Here is a 21942-nt window from a genome sequence, read left to right as displayed (position 1 = left end):
GTTAACCAGCTTCTGGTACAAGGTTTACCTATTAATTGTATATTATCCATTGTCGGGTTAGCTACATTGCTGTTGGGCCATCTTTCTTCTTTTCTAAGTGATCTCTTTGATTCGCTTCTATAACATGTACATGTATTATAAAAGCTCAAACAAGTTTTATATTAAAATATATTAAAATCTAAGTATCATGGAGGAGCGGATGCCTAAGTTGGTATTGAATTATAAATACATTGATAACTGATTGGTTGTTCTGATTTATGGATACAAGGGCAAAAATATCAGTTAGCCAGTGACTATTTATAACAGAAGTACCTTTTAATACAAAGATAGAAATGTTGCCCTAAATCAAGTTTTTGTGTAACTTGATACTTTAATGAAATTGTTGCGTGCGCCCTTTCTTGTAACAGATGAAACCTTTGTCTTTATATATGTAAGGGTTTGTTCTCGATATATCAGTTTTATTTTTTTGCGGATTTTTAAAAAGTTAGAAGATGATATCATATCTTCCGTTTGTGATGTTAATACTACACTTTGTCAATAATGTATATCACCCTGTGTCAGCAGGGACACTGTCAAACACACGGACAAAGCTTGACTCCATAAAGTCCTTGATCTACAGTAATGCTAAGGCTACGGTTACACTGGACTCTACAGCTCTGAAGGAACTGGTCAAACTCTCATCATCAGGTAGATTTTTAGAATTTCCATATAAATTTAAAAAAAAAAGCTTCCTTTATACTAACAGATTTGGGGAAAAAATCAGATGAGAAATGAATCTCTCTCTTATTAAACAATCCAAACTTTTTGTTTTTGTATACTTTTTTAACAGTATTTAAAAAAAAAGAAAGATATATGCGAAACATTTGAAAATCAATACCGGTCTTGTATAATAGGCTTTCCCCCCTAAAATCTTTTCCCCCGGAATTTCATTTTATATTTATACATTCTCGTTCAAACTCTACTGAAAAAATGAACATTGTTTTGTTTTAAGGATAGATGATGCAAACTTTTGTCAAATATTTTGAAAATAACAACTTAAGTCCTGTTTATATAAGTAGAATGAACAATGTTAAACGCACAAGTTTTAATTTTTCATTAAAAGTTTTACAATAATGGGGTCTAAGGAGATTTAATTTGACAAAAATATTTAGATTAATAAGAAATGTGGAAATTTGAACACAATAGTAAGTTTACAATTTCTTAATATTTTAGAAAGTTTATCATTGCCAACCAAAATAGGTCCAAAAATAAATACCAACCCAAACATCCATTGTTTGTTTGTTTCATCATATTTTGAGAATATTTACACTTCTTTGAATGCTATATATTTTGGGTAAGATTCCATGATTTGAAATATATGCTTAGAAAATTCTCACAACATTAAGCAAAAACACCCCTTAACCTTTTAAAAATTATGCTTGTCGTTTATCTTTTTTCATAAAAAAACATTGCAGCCGTGGTTTATGTTGACTCTATAATGAGGGGGGAAATCCTACTCTGAGAAAGAAAGAGGGGAAAATTTGGCTCTGGTGTGAGATTTCCCCTCAGGGGGAAATCCTACTCTAGAGTACAATTTCCGGGGGGGGGGAGATAGCTGTGGGGGAAATCCTACTCTACAACACCGGTGTTCCTTGAAAATGTTAAAAAAAATTGAGGAAATGTAGGTTATTCATTTTTTAATTGAAAGATATCTTTTGAAAAAGAAGTAGGCATTATATGATTCGCAATAATAATATCGTATTGTTAATGTTAAGTCATCTACTAAATCTACATCTAATTGATATCATCAACCAGTAATTTTATCTTGAAAAAGAGATACTGTATTAAAATACTATGTTTCGCACAAAAAGATATTGTCAAGTTTTACTTTATTTTACATGTCGGTAAAACAAAATATACGTATATTTTGAAATAATCGCAGTTTTTCTAGGAGAACCATAGTATATCCAGGTGTATAAAGATGATTTTGAAAAAAAAAAACAACCATAGATTTATATATTTGCAGGTTCTTCAAAACCAACGCGAGGTGTCAGTTTCTCTGTTTATGTTGGGGCCAAAATTCTTTCTGTTGGAAAAGGACAGACCGTTAAATATGATGGAATTCTGACAAATGATGGTAATGGATATGATGATAGAACAGGAGTATTCGTGTGTCCAGTGGCAGGAACTTATATGTTCGTTGTTGACAGTCTTTCTGTAGCGAACTGCCTTGCCATAAAAGTAAACAAGCAAACTGTAGCGAGTGTATATAGGGGACAGCCTGGAAAGGATACATTGGATCAGACGAGCAGAACAGTGATAGTGAAGCTAAAGCAGGGCGACCATGTCAAAGTGGAAGCAGTATTAAGTAGTAAAATCCATTACCGTGGATATTCAGGATTTACTGGAACATTGCTTTACTAATAAAGAATCCAATGACATTAAAGTAAATAATGTATACGGTCAAATAAATGAGTAAAAGTAATACAAAAATGTTTTAGAAAGAAATGTATATTAGTAAAATCCGAATGCACTAGATATCTTTGTTTGATTAAAAAAACATAATTTTTACATTCAAGAAATTGATGAAAAGTTTTGATAAGAGGAGTCCTGGGAAACAGGATTTTCAAACCATCACACCAACCATTTCTAGAATATAATCAGGTAGTTTGCTAGGTTCTGCACCACTTACACTTGATGATATCATCTAATAGAAGTTTATATGTCAAGGAAGATTAAATTAGGCTCAAAAGTGGATAAAAAGAAACCAATTGTAGTTTCATTTGAAATTAACACACTGCGTGGCACAGTGCTTAAAGTGTCTTCTCTAGAATCGCAGAGTAAGGAGTTAATCCTAACGTTGCGTGTTAGAATCCCAGTGTGGGACGCGGAGACTGGTCCTTCATATGAGACCTTATAAACCGAGGTCCCATCATGTTTTTCCCCTTCAGATATATTAATTTTATTATTTTGCAAATTGTTTAAATATTAGAACATGTTGAAAAATGTTGATACTACATTTTATGATTAATTATCACCCTAATGATTGCCCGAGGTGTTGATTTCAATTTATATTTACAGACAGCTGATTGGTAAATCTGAATCATAGGTACAATGGGAAACAAGTCAGTTAGCCAGCGACCAAATCTCTTGTAAAAAGTATGTAAATACAAATGCAAGATACAAAAAAATTAAACTCTGTTATCAAGCCTTTGTGTTACATGATAGTATGATGGACTTATTGCAAGAGACTATGCTGTAACATGTGCAACTTATATTGGTATAAATACGCGATGATGGTCTGATTGCTCTCTTAAGTTACTTCATGCATAGTGTTTAAAAAAAGAAAATGGGGGCATATCTTTAAGTTATGATGTTAATATGCTACATTTTGGGAATAATTATTACCCTGCATCAGGAGGGACACAGACAGACACACGGACAAAGCCTGACTCCATAAAGTCCTTGATCTACAGAAATGCTAAGGCTACAGTTACACTGGACTCTACAGCTCTGAAGGAACTGGTCAAACTCTCAACATCAGGTACATTTTAAACATTTAAATAAGAATGTTTGGACCTACTTAAGTGTTACAGTGACGGCTACATTTGTTTGTTTTTTAACGTCCCTTTTGAGATTTTTATCACTCATATGGAGACATCACTACTTGTTGTTGGAGGGTTCATAATTTATACCTTTACTTGGCACTCTCGGCTATCGATAGGGAGGGATCTTTTTCGTGCTAGTATATACTGCGACACAGGACCTTGATTTATTTGGTTTCATCCAAAGGAGCGGTCTCCACCAACCACATTAGAATTGGAGCCCGCGACGAAAGGATCAACTCTTTATTTCGCGACTCTAGAGCAGACGTTCTACCACTGCGCCACACGGGAGACCAGCTGCATTTGAAGTTCGAAATAAGGAAACAGAAGTCTGGAATCATAGAAAGGATGAATCTAATAAAATCTGAGAATCTGAATAATTTTCTCAGCTAAATGAAATTAAATATAATGGTAGTATGGTATAGGATAATATGATGAAATAATGTTATAAATTTATTTACATATGGAACAGATAGATGATAAAATGGAATAAATCTATTTACACATGGAACATATATATAAATCAGAGATGTATGACAAGCCCTTTTACTATTTATTCGTTAAATAACATTTTCTTTCAAATAAGAATATATCTCTATAGCATATATATATATATATATATATATTAGAGATATATCTTTTACAGTTAGAGATATATTTATACCTTAGAGAGATACTGTATAACGGGTAATTTTTACTGCTGCAAATTTTTACGAATTTTGGTCAGAAAAGGGTGATTTGAATTTTTATGCGTTAATTTTTTACGACTTGAACATGTCCGTAAAAATTAAAATCATCAGATGTAAAATTCTAGATCACTACTTTGAATGCGTTTACCTATAAATAATGTGTCCGAAAACCCGAAGTAAGAGAGAGAGAGAGAGAGAGAGAGAGAGAGAGAGAGAGAGAGAGAGAGAGAGAGAGAGAGTTCTTAAATAATTACTATATAAAAAATGCAACAAATTACATAATGTATATTTTTTAATTATGTACCTTTATATACACGGTGCCCTTCATTTATTCTCATGTTTTATAAAAAATTTGTTTAGGCACATCACGTGCACGTCTGGCATTTACCGAAAACAAAGAGAGACAACTCAAATTATCATAATTGAAGTGAAAGTATACATGTATTTTGTATTAAGAAGTCGAAGTTTTATTTAAAGGACATGAAACAGAAGAAAGTGTCAAAGATTGAAAACATGGGTATAATTGGACACGACAAGACAAGACTTTATTCTCATAAACTGTCCAAAGTATGGTTTCTTGGTCCAGACCCTGTGCATTTATCTAACACGTACAACCCAAACTCATCCGTACCGAGAAAATTGAAAATGCATGCAGGAAAGGATGACAGGCTTATTTTGCCCTCCAAAGTATGGTTTCTTGGTCCAGACCCTGTGTATTTATCTAACACGTACAACCATTTAGGAATTCTTCTTCAATCCAAACTCATCCATACCGAGAAAATTGAAAATGCATGCAGGAAAGGACGACAGGCTTATTTTGCCCTCCAAATACAAGAACACCTTAACCCAGTCACCATATCACGGCTTTACACCAGAATTGTACTCCCTTCGACCTTGTACGGATGTGAACTTTGGTCCAACTTACGTCAAAGGGATCTGCAAACCCTTAGCACTTTTCAACACTTCATATGCAAGCATGCTGTTGGTCTACCAAAAGACACCAGATCTGATATCTGTGAATCCTTACTTGGACTTTTTCCGATTTCGTCTGAAATTGACAAAAGAAAACTGCAATTCTTCGGCCGTTTGTGTGAACTGGATAGCAAAACTCTAACGAAACAGATTTTCCTCCATCGGCTTTTTTCTTACTTACAGTCTCCCGAACTTAAACATTATGGCTTTATCAATGACGTCATGGCTCTTTTGCATAAGTATGACCTCCATCAGTACCTCCTTATATACTTACAAGATGGTTACTTCCCCCCAAAATACATGTGGAAAAGATATGTTAAAGCAGCTGTCACCAACGTACATTTGGAATCAAGACGTCAACGGATGTACTCAGATCCGTCCTTTCTTCTCTTCAATACTATAACCGCAGGGAAATCTCCGCAAACTATCTGGGAAATTCCAAGCAACATCCACGAAATAGAAATTTGTAAATTTATTGTCAAGCTATGGACTCTTTCAGACTCTCCTCCAGAACCTTGTCCCCTCTGCGAAGGAAACTTCAGGAACATTTTCAAGCACATCTCTATAACCTGCTTGGGCACAACCGCCATCCGCGAAGCGTGGTGGGACACTCTGATCGAAAACTTTGATATCATATTAAATGCCGAACTTTCCGGTCTCAGTCCACGTGACCTATACCTTTTTCTGCTAGGTGCTAGATTAATCTCAAGCACCTTATCTCATTTTGATGGTCCCAGCTTACATATGTTGAATTTTCGTTTCCTAAGGGATACTGCAGCATGGTTTAACAGACAGTTGCGTAGGAGAACAGAGTGACCTGTCTATACTTACTGTTAGCAACCTAGTTTTTTTTTCCTACCTTGTATATCGCTCTAGTCAGCAACCTTGTTCTTTCCTAATGTAATATAATGTACACATTTATTTTTTTTTCCTCCTAATTCATATGTATTTATTTTTTCTATTTTCCTTTTGTAATGTTTATATGATTTGAAATGTTCATATTCATGCAATCTCCTACGGGGGAAATAAAGATAGAATGAATGAATAGATCACTACTTTGAATGCGTTTACCTATAAATAATGTGTCCGAAAACCCGAAGTAAGAGAGAGAGAGAGAGAGAGAGAGAGAGAGAGTTCTTAAATAATTACTATATAAAAAATGCAACAAATTACATAATGTATATTTTTTAATTATGTACCTTTATATACACGGTGCCCTTCATTTATTCTCATGTTTTATAAAAAATTTGTTTAGGCACATCACGTGCACGTCTGGCATTTACCGAAAACAAAGAGAGACAACTCAAATTATCATAATTGAAGTGAAAGTATACATGTATTGTGTATTAAGAAGTCGAAGTTTTATTTAAAGGACATGAAACAGAAGAAAGTGTCAAAGATTGAAAACATGGGTATAATTGGACAAGACAAGACAAGACTTTATTCTCATAAACTGTACAAAACAGTATAGAGAGGATATAACACAAAATATTTACAATTAATTAATTAAGCATGCGTGAGACAAAGAAAAAAAAGAAAAAAAAATGACAATGTCACAGACCAAGAGAGCCGACTCTCTCTATTATAGTTCCAATAAATTTACATAACTTAATTAATTTTTCCCTGCTGTTCAAATTAAATAGTTGGTCAAACTTAAAAACATTAGGATTTGTGTAATAATACTTGGGCAATAGATTTAAGGACATTGGCAACGTTTTTGGCTTTCGTATAGAATTTTTCAAGATTTTTTGAACAGGTTTAATGGTACCAAACATGTTCAATTCAGGTCCTTTTTACCCATCAAGCCAGCCTTCCTTTATAGATTTTGTCAAATCAATGTTTTTACAATTTTCAATGCATTTCCTATGTAAAATGTTGATAAAATGGGCCTATATTATTTTTAACCATACGTTTTCTCTACAACCCATTTATTTTATAAGGTTTATACATAAAACACATTGTTGAAACCTTATTTCCGATGACATGCATATAATTTGGCTGAAAATGCGAATATTGAAACAAAACACTGAAATACCGGCACTGTTCTTCAATTTTGAGTTACTTCCCTTTACGGTAATAACATCTAATCAATATTCATAATGATCAAGAGAGTGGTTGTTTGTTTCTATTCTATAATTTACTTAATTGGAAACGAACTGTCAAAAAACATTTTTGCAAGGATTTATAGTAACTTTTTAATGGTGTATCATTCACATAACCTATGGAATCGTTCTTATTCGGTCAACCTAGCTATCAACACTTTCAGCATAATTATTTCACAACTTTGCACTTCCCAGCAATCATTTACCTATTCTAAATGACGACCTGTTAACTGTCTGTCCCCTCAACACAATGTAAACAAACCCATCGCTGCTTTTCTTTTATTACTGTAGAGTTGAATATATCCGATAAAAAACACACGTGTTTTTGTTTACCTCTCAGTCTGTTACATATGTTTTCTTTATTTCCAGCGCCTAGAGAATTCCATACGGGAGATCACTCTCAATGACTTTTTTACATAAGTAAAGAAACCTGGGTATAAACCTTTTTTCTCCGGAAACCCTTCGTTGCCAATGACCTTAATCTAGAATTCTTAATGTATGGGTCAGTGCATTTAAATAAATAATGAAATTCATCTCCTATTTCCTTGCATAAACACAAGTGACAAATTCTGTTTTCTCTTACAATATTATACCATCTGCCTGTTTCAACTGGAAGCTTAGCATTACCAGTTCTAAAAATACAATATTTCATAGAAAGTTTAGGAGGTAAATTCACAAGTATTTCTCAAATGTTATTGACTTTTTAAACAATCTATAATTAAGACTTTTTGGTGAATTATACATATCACTATACCACAATTGTTTAAATTGATCTACAAGAATATTTTGCACCTTATTCTTTAACCATGTAATATTAATCGAGTTTTGTTGCCATACATAAGCCAATCCACACTCATTCAAAATATTTTTAACAGCATTACACCATGGTATATCATTATTTTTTTAACACAAATAATAGTTTTGATGACATTTTAGTGCCTTGTGATACCACAAGTTTTGCCCAGAAAGAAATCATACGAGTTTTAACATTAATAGATAGAGGATATCTACCAAGTTCTCCATACACCATAAAATTAGGCGTGGAAGACCTATAAGATTTAATATATGCTTACAAAATTTTAGATGAAGTCTCTCTATAAGAGCAACATTACAAAATCCCCATATTTCACAACCATATAACAAAATTGGTTTCACTATTTTGTCAAACATATCTAGTTTACAGTCAATTGAAAGATTATGTTTTCTACATTTTCCAAGAACACCATACATTGCTTTTGTAGCTTTTTCATACATATCCTTAATATTCAAATTAAAAGATCCACTTTTACTAAATGTTACTCCTAAGTATTTAAAATTTTCAACAATTTTTCAAATGCCATTTTTTACAGTATTCAGCAAACATCTCAAGTTGGTACTGGAGATCTTCAGGGGATTCTGATAATAGAATAGTATCATCTGCATAAAGTAAAACATAAAGCCGCAGATATATATTAAGTTCATCTTCAATTTTCTCAGACAGATTTTTCAAACCTTTTACATTTTTGTCAAACAAAAAACCTTCAAGATCATTTAAATACAGTGCAAATAAAAATGGTGATAAATTTTCACCTTGTCTTACTCCAACAATACATGAAAACATTTCTGATGATACTCCATTAACTACTACTCTAGATTTAATATCCTTATACATATTAGTTATAATTTTAAAACATTTGCCATCTATATTGTTCAATAAAATTTTATTCCAAAGACCTAATCGCCAGACTGAGTCAAAGGCTTTCTCGAAATCTATAAAAACACAGTATAGTTTCTTTTTATATAATTTAAACAGTTCAATAAGTGAGTATAATGAAAAAATATGATCCAGAGTAGAAAAATCTTTTCGAAAACCGGCTTGGTTCTCCAAGATAAGTTGAGCTCTGTCAGCATAGTTATTTAGTCTCTCATTTATAATGGAAGTGAACAATTTACCCAAACAACTTATTAATGTAACTGGTCTGTAGTTTTTAGGATCAGATTTATCACCTTTGTTCTTATATATTGGTATTATATTGCCATTAGTCCACTGTGAGGGAATTATTCCAGAATCAAATATTCTATTAAATAGCTCAACATACAAGTTCAGTAAACCAGATTTCCGTATTGCTAATTTTGACCTATGTTTACTAAATACTGTAAAATTAGGAATATCGATAATGTCCGCTTCATCAGTTTTTGCTTCTGTTAAACAAACAATGTCATACTGGTTGATAAATTCAATAAATTCTACAATTTGAAGTTTAGATAAGAGCCCACAAACATTCAAACTTACAATTTTTAATTCTGAATTACTCATTATTGCTGGAGAGGTGAGAGAGTCGTTATCACTATTTACAATGTTTACACATCCGGTGTTTTGCTCTCTATGGTAATCCTAGTCTTCCGTGTTCGCAACGCGTAATTCTGGGTTGCTGGCGGAAGGCGGCGTGACGTTCAGGCATAGAGTTGATCTGTATTTGGAAGAGGGTGCCGATTCCATGGGGATGGCAGGCGCATAATGGCTACGGTTTGGTACCAGTCTGTCATCGGGCAGTGGGTCTGATGGATAGACTCTAACGCTATCGACAAAAAGCTTGTCCGCGACCATCACCGCTTTTCTGTTTTGTCGCTTTGCTTGCTTATAGTGCGGATAGAGTAGTTTCCTTCGGTCGTTTATAGCCATTGGATATTTTTCATTTACCCCAAATGGTTTTCCGACTAGCGTGGTGGGGGCCTCTCTTCTTACTCTCTCGCGTTCTTTAAATAACACAAATTTTGCTATAATTGGGCGGTGTTTATTTGGAATTTTCCTTCCAAGTCTGTGTACTCTGTGGAACTGGATTTCCTCCTCGATTCCCATTACAGTGTGGATAAATTCTTTCAAAACTGCCTCTGTATCTTCTTCTTGAGCTTCTGGGATTCCGTCAAAGATAAGGTTATCCCGCATTGTGCGCATTTGGAGATCCAGGTGTCGTTCATTCAGGTCAAATAAATTGTTTTTCACTGTCTGGAGCTCAGATATTACAGTCTTGTTCTCTTCGACCATGACCTCTGATCTTTTCCTGATCTGGACCACCGATTCTTTTATTTGTTTAACTTCGCTACGTTGATCTTCATATTGTTTGCTTAGGAAATGCAGGCCCTCGTCCATGTCACCCATTTTAGCTTTCATTTTCCTTAGCTCATCGTTTGTGGTTATGACGTTTTTTTCTAATTCCCCTAATCTTTTGTCAATTAGATCGAGTTTGTTCAGTTTGTTTGACACGTTTTCCAATTTATCTGTCATAGCTTTCAGAGCGTCACGTATATCGAATTGTTGTTGATTCGGTTGATTGGCTATTGGTGATACAAAACCAGCGAACTGACCTTGAGGACCTGGGGGCCCATATGGGTTGAACTGATTGATTTGACCGTTTTGGCCGTTTCCTTGATAGTTTGAACTTGCATTAGGTGTTGAGTGTTGCATAATGGCGGGATTGCACATACTTGCATTGATTTGAGCATTTTGAGGATCCATACTGTGGATTCTTGGTATTGAAGCTTGATTGGTACTCACACGAATTTTCTGTTCACTCTCACCACTGATGTTTACATTCTTATTCTTTCGTTTCTTCGTCTTCTTCATCGCGGTTCCAGGCTCCATTCCCGAACATCATCTTTCCAATGGATATAAGACACAAAATCCCAATATTTCACTGACTTAAAACGATTAAATAACAGAAAAAGTTAAAAAAATATTCGGAGCCTTTTTTAAGACTACCGCTTTATCTCACGCATGCGCAAAAAATACAGGAAGACCTGTAATTATTAAGTCATTATTAGAAGTTATGAGTTTTTTAAAAATTCTAAAAAAAAGAGTAACCAGGTACGTCAAACTGATTAATTAATAGACGATGTTTGTATAATTTATACAAGTTAATTGAGATTTACCTGGATGATCCCAATTGATGATTGACTTAAAAGTGCTCAAAATACCAACAATACACTAATTATATAGCCTCCACTATTCCGCCAAAAGTATAGTCCCTGCTAGTTTTCAAACGCAGTTTACCATTTCTATTTAAAGTTGTACAATTGTAACGAGGAAAGAAAAACATGGTCTTTTAAATCCTTTACACCTCAATATATAAGTCATATAAGCAAATATACTTTGAATGTTTCATCTAGTCAGAAACAAGAGAAGAATCCTACCTTATGGGATATCTCTTAAGATGAACTAAGAGAGATATCTCTTTTACTTTAAGAGATATCTCTGAAACTTGGAAAGATATCTCCAAAAGTAAAAGAGATATCTCTCTAGGAGAGAGATATCTCTTCAACATTCAGAGATATGTCTTTTCACGAAAGAGATATCTCTCTTATAAAAAGAGATATCTGTTCAAGTGGAAGAGATATTTCTCTAAGTACTAGTATGAGATATCTCTCCAAGTATATGAGACATCTCTCTTAGTTTAAGAGATAACTCTTTCTCATAGAAATATCTCTTAAAAATGAGAGATATCTCTTTAAATTGGGAGATATTTATTTTTAAAGAGATATCTCTGTAATTTTACGATAAATTTTATTTCCTGAATAAATAGCAAAAGGGCTTGCCATAGATATGATTTATATTCAAAATACGAAAAAACAAGAAAAACCACAAAAAAAAAAAAGAAAGACTTTTTTACATTATTCATTTGATGATAACCTGAATATAAAGATTTAGGAGATTTGGATAATAACATAGTTCGACTGCATTTGCTAGGAAATGCCTGAATGTAAATTCCAAACTGGACAACTTTTAAGATCGATTATTTTTGAATGTCTTGAAAACAGATCTCTTCTTTAAAATAAGCAAGAAAAGTTTCACTTTCATGGACATATTAATGTTTTATACAATTATTTTTTTTTACATTCTGCATGATTGATGTAAATATACGATGAACATTGTTTTAAATTGCAGACAAAGTATATGCAGATTCCTTGAATCACAAAAAGAGAGCAAGTTTCTCTGTCTATATTGGGAACAAAATTCTTAGACTTGGTAAAGGACAGACCATTAGATACGATGAGATTCTGACAAACGATGGTAATGGATATGATGATAGAACAGGAGTCTTCGTGTGTCCAGTGGCGGGAATGTACATGTTTGTCGTTGATACTCTTACCAGTGTGGAAACCTGGCTTGCTTTGAAAGTAAACAATAAATCTGTTGCAAATGTTTTAGGTCAATTCACTATGGAGGTAGATGGGGCCAGACAAGCAGAACTGAGATAGTTAATCTTAAGCGTGGTGATCATGTAAAAGTCGATAATGTAAGTGGTGCAAATCTTCAAATATATAAGGGTGCAACCTCAGGATTTTCAGGAACACTGCTATACTAAATGGCAAGCAAATCAAAGAAAAGAGTTTGTTTAAGCATTATGATTCTGAATAAATTGTATAAGTAATAAAATGAAAAGAAAATATATTATGTTATTATTGTATTTTAGCAAAGTCAGAATACTCCGGTTATCTTCAAATAGGATTATTAATCATAATACAATTTACAAATTGATGTAATTAATTAATAGATAAAGAGCAAACCTGATTTTTGCCAACTTTTGGTATTTTTTTAAAATTTAAGATAGAGCAGTTAAGATGAAAATGTCTTTTCTATCTGCTCAATAATGACTTAATTAACTAATACCAAAGCTTTAAAACTGGATTGGATTAAGATTTTACCAAAATATACCCCAGATAATGAGATGAAAAGTAAAACATACAAAAAATGAAAATAAGCACAAAATCACCACCACCACCATTCACCAACTACAACAACGACATTTATATTTGTAATAATTACTATTAAAAAATCTAATTTTCGCACTTGAAAAAGAACATAGGAACTGAAGCTGTTTTGCGGGTGAGCCCATATGGATTTATTATTAACATCATAACAAAATAATAGTAAAGTAACGCACTTGGTCAACCACAATGAAATGTGAATATAACGAATAGCAATTACAAACAAAACAGACATTAAAGCTGCACAAAGACTTCTGGCCTTCAATCAATGAACTTATAAAACTAAATGGCGGTCTTCGATTCTCAATATAAATCTGAAAAATGATGGATGCAAAACATGCCGATAATTTGAAGTATGAATAAAATGCTGATCAAGAGGTACTAGTAACTGGTGGTAGTAAAATATACATGCTGACATGACCAAATACAAAACAGTGTATGGAATTATAAACATTTTAGGGAAGAGTTGCTTAGCATTATTTTAGACCAAGAATAAGTAATTGAATCCTCTATTTCCATAAAATTTCCCAATGTAAGTATATAACACTTTTTCTGTTCACCCATAGTCCATTGTCTTAGAACATTTTTCTTGCAGATTTATGGCAGGTACCATATGTTGAAAATGAATCAAATACACACAACATGTACAATTTAATATGATATAATTTTCTCTAAGTCCAAAAAGCACTTTTTGTTAGGGTTTAGAACTTCCTTAATAGCAAACCTGTATTTGTATTCATATGAAGAAGAAATTATTCAAAATCTTATAAATGAAAAGAAAACACTTCCTGCAGCCCCCATTGCGACTTTAAGATGTATCGACGACGTATTTTCAAGTAATAATAATAATATCCATTCTTATATCGATACGATAAGTTCAGGTGAGCTTGAGATAAAAGATACCACAGGGTCTAACACATCTGTTTAATTTCATATTTGAAAAGACGCTAATGGTAATCTAACAACCCAATCATGACAAGGAGCACACGGCGGTTGTGACCGTTTAACAGGGGATATTCGCTCCTCCATGGCACCTGATTCCACCACTGATGTTTTGGAGGTGTGTGTTTGCTCCGCTCTTATTTTTTTTTTAAATTGTTTAATGGACTTTCGAGCTTGAATACTGTTCCTTATCTCCATATATTTTATTTAAAATATAATTTTTTCCAGTGATTTGTAGGTTCCACAACATGTAATTATCTGAAACCTACTATTTTTAGAAATTGAAAAAATATGCTCGGGTCAGGCGTATGTTCTATGTTTGTCAATTTTCACGTTTGTGCGTCATGGTGTCGCTTTAAGTATAGTTAGTCAATCATTAATAAAATAAGTGCTAATTAATGATTAAAAAGCAAATAAGCAATTTATTAAAAAGAGGCATAAAACTGTAATTTTAATGCTATAGTTGCCTTTTAAAAAACTATATGTACAAGTATGTTAAACAACCATATCAATTTAAAATAAAACATTCAAAGTCAAGTTGGGAAATCGAGTCTAGTGAGTAGGGTGATACTTATTTTATTTTTTCCAACTCTGATTTTGGGATAAGATAAAAAATCATAAATATGGACCATAAATTCTAGACCACAGCTTCTTGTTCTCTCTCTTTAACACTTTAAAACACTACAAAAATGCTGACACATAAGTAATTTAATGTACACAACATATTTCAGGAACTTTCACTTATCAATTGTGTTCTATACGTTAGGTAGGAATTACTTAAACTAGCACTGAAATGGATTTCGTTTGGGATTTAGATATGTATTATTAAACCAACAAAAATGCATAATCTGATAGTCCTCAGAAGAGAGAAACTTGTTTAGTAATGTCAACAACCCAAGGAAACACATTTACAGTCCATCACACCAACCATTTCTGCCAAATAAATATACTTAGTTCATTTAATTTTACATCATTTAAAATTTGGAAAGCACATTCAAGATGACTCCTGTATAAAAGAATAAAAAGAAAAAAAAATCATTATTAAATGCAATTTAATTAAAGCTCGGGCGTAGTTTGAAAAGAGATAGATAGCTATTGGAGGAAAAAATAGGTTGTTGGAAAATTTTGACAGCTTTTAATTATGCTGTGATTTTTACGATTTTTTTTCAATTCTCTACATTAAGACAATGATTTTGCATAGACTAGGGAAACAATGCAATGATTCTGTATAGATTAGGGATATATGAAAATTGATAAACAATCCAGCAAAACCCAGCTATAATGTATTTTATATGAAATTATTGTATAAATAATCCACTCTGATCAGAAGTGAAGTTAATTTAAACAATAAAATGCTTTCTTTGTTTGTTATTACTGGAATTAACGGAAGCAGCTGTTGCAGAAAAACTACATAACCCGCGTAAGCTGAAAATAGGCAAAAATACAAAATAGGAGCAGAGCAAACATGGACCTCCGAAACATCAGAGATGGGATCAGGTGCCATGGAGGAGTGAGCAGTCCCTGCTGACAGGGCACACTCGCCGTGTGCTCCTTGTCATGATCAGGAAATAACTAAAAAAAATATATTAACTTATCAGCTTAATCTACTTGAATAAATAGGCACTAGAAAACGGTAGACTATTTCAGGAAAAAATCCATTTTCAACTTTTTCAGGGACCTCAAGAATACGACAGTGCCAATAAGCTAACCTGAAATTTGGTTACTCAAACGAATGTAAACCGAAATACTAGTATGGCACGAGTGTAAACTACGTTGAAGTATGTTTCGAAAATTATTACTGGGGCAACTTAAGGGGTCTTATAAAATCGCTTTAAGTTATAAGTGGTACAGAATAGGGCTGTAGTGGCACAACCAAGTGGTGCCAAGTGCGTAGGGCATATTTCCAGCATTCATATTTTATTCATTGTTGGTTTCCCGACCAAACTATCACTGGGGATGGGTAAGGGGCCTAAGGGGCTATCACTAGACAGATTTCTGCAGGGTCCTAGGGGCTGGAAGGGTCCAGTTAGCTAACCTGAACTTTGATGTTTTTCATCATTGTACATTGTGAAACGGGAAAAGGGCAGCTATTTTACGCCTTATCCTTGAAGTGTTCATCAAATGATTATTGATGCAAGGTAGAGGAGCCCTAGGACTATCATTTCCCACTTTCAGTATGGGGCTGTAGTGGCACCACCAAGTGGTGCCAAACGCGTGGGGCATATTTCCAGCATTTAATTATATTCATTGTCGGCCTCCGGAACAAACTATCACTGGGGATGGGTAAGGGGCCTTAGGAGGTATCCCTAGACAGATTTCTGCAGGGTCCAAGGGGCTGGAGGGGTCCAGTTAGCTAACCTGAACTTTGATGTTTTTCATCATTGTACATTGTGAAACGGGAAAGGGGCAGCTATTATACGCCTTATCCTTGAAGTGTTCATCAAATGATTATTGGGGCAAGGTAGAGGGGCCCTAGGGCTATCATTTTCTACTTTCAGTATGGGGCTGTAGTGGCACCACCAAGTGGTGCCAAGCGCGTGGGGCATATTTCCAGCATTTAATTACTGAGTATATTCATTGTCGGCCTCCGGAACAAACTATCACTGGGATGGGTGAGGGGCCTTAGGGGTTATCGCTAGACAGATTTCTGCAGGGTTCTAGGAGCTGGAAGGGTCGAGTTAGCTAACCTGAACTTTGATGTTTTTCATCATTGTACATTGTAAAACGGGAAAAACGGCAGCTACATGTATTACTGTAGAATCATCATTGTTCGTGGGCGACCAATGTTCGTGAATTTCGTGGGTCACCCATACCCACGAATTAACATCTATTTTGTTAGCATATTGATTCATTGAACCATCGTATTTACGAGTAACCCATGAAATTAAAGGTACTTGGACACAGATTTGAAGTTATTATTTTCTCTATAATATTACGACATATATATTTTAATAGCATTTCACACAAAAATTAATTAAAAATCTTATTTCGTTTAAAAGATATTGAAATTTCAAATTTTTCGGCGGGTTTGATTGACATATCCTTGCACTCTCACAAATTTAATTTTATTCTTAATCCTTAGGTAAAGTGGCAATCTCGTTTTGTATAAATGAAAAATATTAATACTATAATCCAGAAAATTCAGAGTAGACATGTTCGAAAGCAAAACAAACACACAATATATTGTCAGTCCGTGCAGTTGTGGTAAGCAGACTGTGACGATTGAACGCATCCGGTGAATTCTAAATATAAACAATAACAGAACTCGAGCCCTGTTTACAAAAACTGTGTACATAACACGAGTGTGCTCGATCTGCTAAACTCTGTACGCATCTCTTAGTTCGGAATGACGATACTTGTGAAGGTGTCTTGCTTTCTAACATTTCTACTCTGAATAAAATTATTTTTCTTGATAAAAGTTTCAATATTTCTCATTAAAACACATCAAAATTGCCACTTTTCCTTAGGATTAAGAATAAGGTTAAAATTTGTGAAAGTGCAAGGATGTGTCAATCAAACCCGCCAAAAAATTTAAAGTTTTAAAAACTTTTAAATGAAATAAGATTTTTAATTATTTTTTGTGTGAAATGCTATTAAAATAGATAATTCGTGATATTATACAGAAAAAATGAGAAAATATTAACTTCAAATCTGTGTCCAAGTACCTTTAAAGGTACTTGGACACAGATTTGAAGTTATCATTTTCTCTATAATATTACGACTAATATATTTTAATAGCATTTCACACAAAAATTAATCAAAAATCTTATTTCGTTTAAAAGATATTGAAATTTCAAATTTTTCGGCGGGTTTGATTGACATATCCTTGCACTCTCACAAATTTAATTTTATTCTTAATCCTTAGGTAAAGTGGCAATCTCGTTTTGTATAAATGAAAAATATTAATACTATAATCCAGAAAATTCAGAGTAGACATGTTCGAAAGCAAAACAAACACACAATATATTGTCAGTCCGTGCAGTTGTGGTAAGCAGACTGTGACGATTGAACGCATCCGGTGAATTCTAAATATAAACAATAACAGAACTCGAGCCCTGTTTACAAAAACTGTGTACATAACACGAGTGTGCTCGATCTGCTAAACTCTGTACGCATCTCTTAGTTCGGAATGACGATACTTGTGAAGGTGTCTTGCTTTCTAACATTTCTACTCTGAATAAAATTATTTTTCTTGATAAAAGTTTCAATATTTCTCATTAAAACACATCAAAATTGCCACTTTTCCTTAGGATTAAGAATAAGGTTAAAATTTGTGAAAGTGCAAGGATGTGTCAATCAAACCCGCCAAAAAATTTAAAGTTTTAAAAACTTTTAAATGAAATAAGATTTTTAATTATTTTTTGTGTGAAATGCTATTAAAATAGATAATTCGTGATATTATACAGAAAAAATGAGAAAATATTAACTTCAAATCTGTGTCCAAGTACCTTTAAAGGTACTTGGACACAGATTTGAAGTTATCATTTTCTCTATAATATTACGACTAATATATTTTAATAGCATTTCACACAAAAATTAATCAAAAATCTTATTTCGTTTAAAAGATATTGAAATTTCAAATTTTTCGGCGGGTTTGATTGACATATCCTTGCACTCTCACAAATTTAATTTTATTCTTAATCCTTAGGAAAAGTGGCAATCTCGTTTTGTATAAATGAAAAATATCAATACTATAATCCAGAAAATTCAGAGTAGACATGTTCGAAAGCAAAACAAACACACAATATATTGTCAGTCCGTGCAGTTGTGGTAAGCAGACTGTGACGATTGAACGCATCCGGTGAATTCTAAATATAAACAATAACAGAACTCGAGCCCTGTTTACAAAAACTGTGTACATAACACGAGTGTGCTCGATTTGCTAAACTCTGTACGCATCTCTTAGTTCGGAATGACGATACTTGTGAAGGTGTCTTGCTTTCTAACATTTCTACTCTGAATAAAATTATTTTTCTTGATAAAAGTTTCAATATTTCTCATTAAAACACATCAAAATTGCCACTTTTCCTTAGGATTAAGAATAAGGTTAAAATTTGTGAAAGTGCAAGGATGTGTCAATCAAACCCGCCAAAAAATTTAAAGTTTTAAAAACTTTTAAATGAAATAAGATTTTTAATTATTTTTTGTGTGAAATGCTATTAAAATAGATAATTCGTGATATTATACAGAAAAAATGAGAAAATATTAACTTCAAATCTGTGTCCAAGTACCTTTAAAGGTACTTGGACACAGATTTGAAGTTATCATTTTCTCTATAATATTACGACTAATATATTTTAATAGCATTTCACACAAAAATTAATCAAAAATCTTATTTCGTTTAAAAGATATTGAAATTTCAAATTTTTCGGCGGGTTTGATTGACATATCCTTGCACTCTCACAAATTTAATTTTATTCTTAATCCTTAGGTAAAGTGGCAATCTCGTTTTGTATAAATGAAAAATATTAATACTATAATCCAGAAAATTCAGAGTAGACATGTTCGAAAGCAAAACAAACACACAATATATTGTCAGTCCGTGCAGTTGTGGTAAGCAGACTGTGACGATTGAACGCATCCGGTGAATTCTAAATATAAACAATAACAGAACTCGAGCCCTGTTTACAAAAACTGTGTACATAACACGAGTGTGCTCGATTTGCTAAACTCTGTACGCATCTCTTAGTTCGGAATGACGATACTTGTGAAGGTGTCTTGCTTTCTAACATTTCTACTCTGAATAAAATTATTTTTCTTGATAAAAGTTTCAATATTTCTCATTAAAACACATCAAAATTGCCACTTTTCCTTAGGATTAAGAATAAAGTTAAAATTTGTGAAAGTGCAAGGATGTGTCAATCAAACCCGCCAAAAAAATTAAAGTTTTAATAACTTTTAAATGAAATAAGATTTTTAATTAATTTTTGTGTGAAATGCTATTAAAATAGATAATTCGTGATATTATACAGAAAAAATGAGAAAATATTAACTTCATATCTGTGTCCAAGTACCTTTAAATCCCCACAAACAGATAAAAATTTGCTTACCAACGAACATTAACCCCCACGAATTAAAATGATTCCACAGTATACGCCTTATCCTTGAAGTGTTCATTAAATGATTATTGGGGCAAGGTAGAGGGGCCCTAGGACTATCATTTCCCACTTTCAGAATGGGGCTGTAGTGGCACCACCAAGTGGTGCCAAGTGCCTGGGGCATATTTCAAGCATTCATTTGTCCTGCATTATGGGGCACCTAGGCCAACTATCACCGGGGATGGGTTAATGGTCCTAGGAGGTGTCCCCTGTCAACGTTTCAAAATGTCCCTGAGGCTGGGAATGGCATGTTAATACTAACCTGAACTTTGAGGTTTTTCATCATTGTATATTGTGAAACGGGAAAAGGTCAACTATTATACGCTTATGTTTATTTAATGTCACCTATATAACTTCAACATAATCTGTCAAACTGAACGCGACATTTGTCGCAAATTTGTTAACAAAGTATAGAAACTGCAGTTCTATTGTATCCTAGGCTTGAAATTATTAACTCGATTTGTTCAAAGTTTAAACCAATCCAAAATATTTGTTTTTACAGAAAATCTGCAATTTTATTATACATCAATCGTGTTTCTAAAAACTATTTAGTACATATTACTCTCTTGTTCAACCAGGAAGTTTTAACTCGTGACGTTTGAACTCGTGTCTAGAACGTATGCCTTTCAAACAAACAGTTGTGAGTTCAATACCGGCTGGGCGAATTTTATTATTGTTTTTTATTATGCCCCTGTAAACGAAGTTTCGGGGGTACATAGTTTTTGTCGTGTCCGTCTGTCTGTCTCTCTGTTTGTCCGCAAAAACTTTATCCTTGTTCATAACTTTTGATTTAGTGGAGCTATGACATTCATATTTCACATGTGTATTTGTAGAGAAAAGACCTTCTTTTGAGTACCACCAAATTTTACCTTTTGACCTTGAGGTTTAAGACACTTTTACACAAAAATTTTGAACTTTTACTTTGGTCATATCTTTTGAACAGTACATACCAGGACATTTATACTTCACATATGTATTTTTTGACAAGGCCTTTTATTGGATACCACAAACTTTGACCTTTTGACCTTGACACTGGGGATTTACGTACTTCGTACTTCTGAAAAAACTTTAAGCTTGGCTATAACTTTTGAACAGAAAGTGCTATAGGGCTTTCATACTTCACATATGTAATTCTTGTGAGAAGACGCTTTATTGGATACCAATAATCTTGACCCTTTGACTTTGACCTGGGAGTTTGACCTACTTTAAATATACCACCTTGACCAAAATTTTTTAAGGTTTAGGACTAGGGCTTTCATACTTCACATATTTAATTCTTGTGACAAGACCTTTCATTTTATACCAAGAACCTTGACACTTTTACTTTGACCTTTGAGTTTGACTCTTTTTTACACAAAAATTCCAAACTTTTACTTTAACCCTAATTTTTAAACTGCAGATACTGGGAACTTCATATTTAAAATATCAATTCTTATTGCCAAGACCTTTCATTTGAAACCAACAATTTTGACCCTTTGAACTTGACCTTAGAGATTTCCGTACTTACAGAAAACTGTAACCTTGGTCATAACTTTTGAATGTTAAAGGCTAGGGCTTTCATATTTCAAATGTGTAATCCTTTTGACAAGACCTTTCATTGGATATCAAGAACCTTTATCCTTTGACCTTGGAGTTTGACCTTCTTTTTACAAACTTTAACTTGGTCATTACTTTTGAACGGTGAGGACCAGCGCTTTCATACTTCCCATATGTAATATTTGAGACAAGGCCTTTCTTTAGAAACCAACAACCTTGACCCTTTGACCTTGACCCCGGATTTTGTCCTCTCTTCGGAAATCTTAACCTTGGC

General features: G+C 33.4%; 1 protein-coding gene and 1 pseudogene across 1 annotated transcript; both read left to right on the top strand.

Annotated features, from left to right (window-relative positions):
* The first annotated feature begins 483 nt into the window (after positions 1 to 483).
* On the top strand, positions 484 to 2434 carry LOC134282049 (complement C1q subcomponent subunit B-like). The gene is made up of 2 exons (XM_062764480.1): positions 484 to 687; positions 2006 to 2434. The coding sequence occupies exons 1-2, from the start codon at positions 492 to 494 to the stop codon at positions 2401 to 2403; spliced, it is 594 nt and encodes a 197-aa protein (XP_062620464.1). The 5' UTR covers positions 484 to 491; the 3' UTR covers positions 2404 to 2434.
* A 926-nt stretch (positions 2435 to 3360) lies between these two features.
* LOC134282050 (complement C1q-like protein 3) lies at positions 3361 to 12620 on the top strand (annotated as a pseudogene).
* Positions 12621 to 21942: the final 9322 nt, after the last annotated feature.

Source organism: Saccostrea cucullata, unplaced genomic scaffold (genome assembly GCF_032062105.1).
Source record: "Saccostrea cucullata isolate Sc308-1 unplaced genomic scaffold, CSIRO_AGI_Scuc_v1 ctg5983, whole genome shotgun sequence".
Lineage (NCBI taxonomy): Eukaryota > Metazoa > Mollusca > Bivalvia > Ostreida > Ostreidae > Saccostrea > Saccostrea cuccullata.
This window is presented reverse-complemented; position numbering and strand designations above follow the sequence as displayed.

Excerpts from the sequence above, each read along its gene's own strand:
- LOC134282049 (XM_062764480.1), top strand. The coding sequence starts at position 492 with ATGATATCATATCTTCCGTTTGTGATGTTAATACTACACTTTGTCAAT. Across the intron at positions 688-2,005 it reads GGTCAAACTCTCATCATCAG|GTTCTTCAAAACCAACGCGA; the intron begins GTAGATTTTTAG and ends ATATATTTGCAG.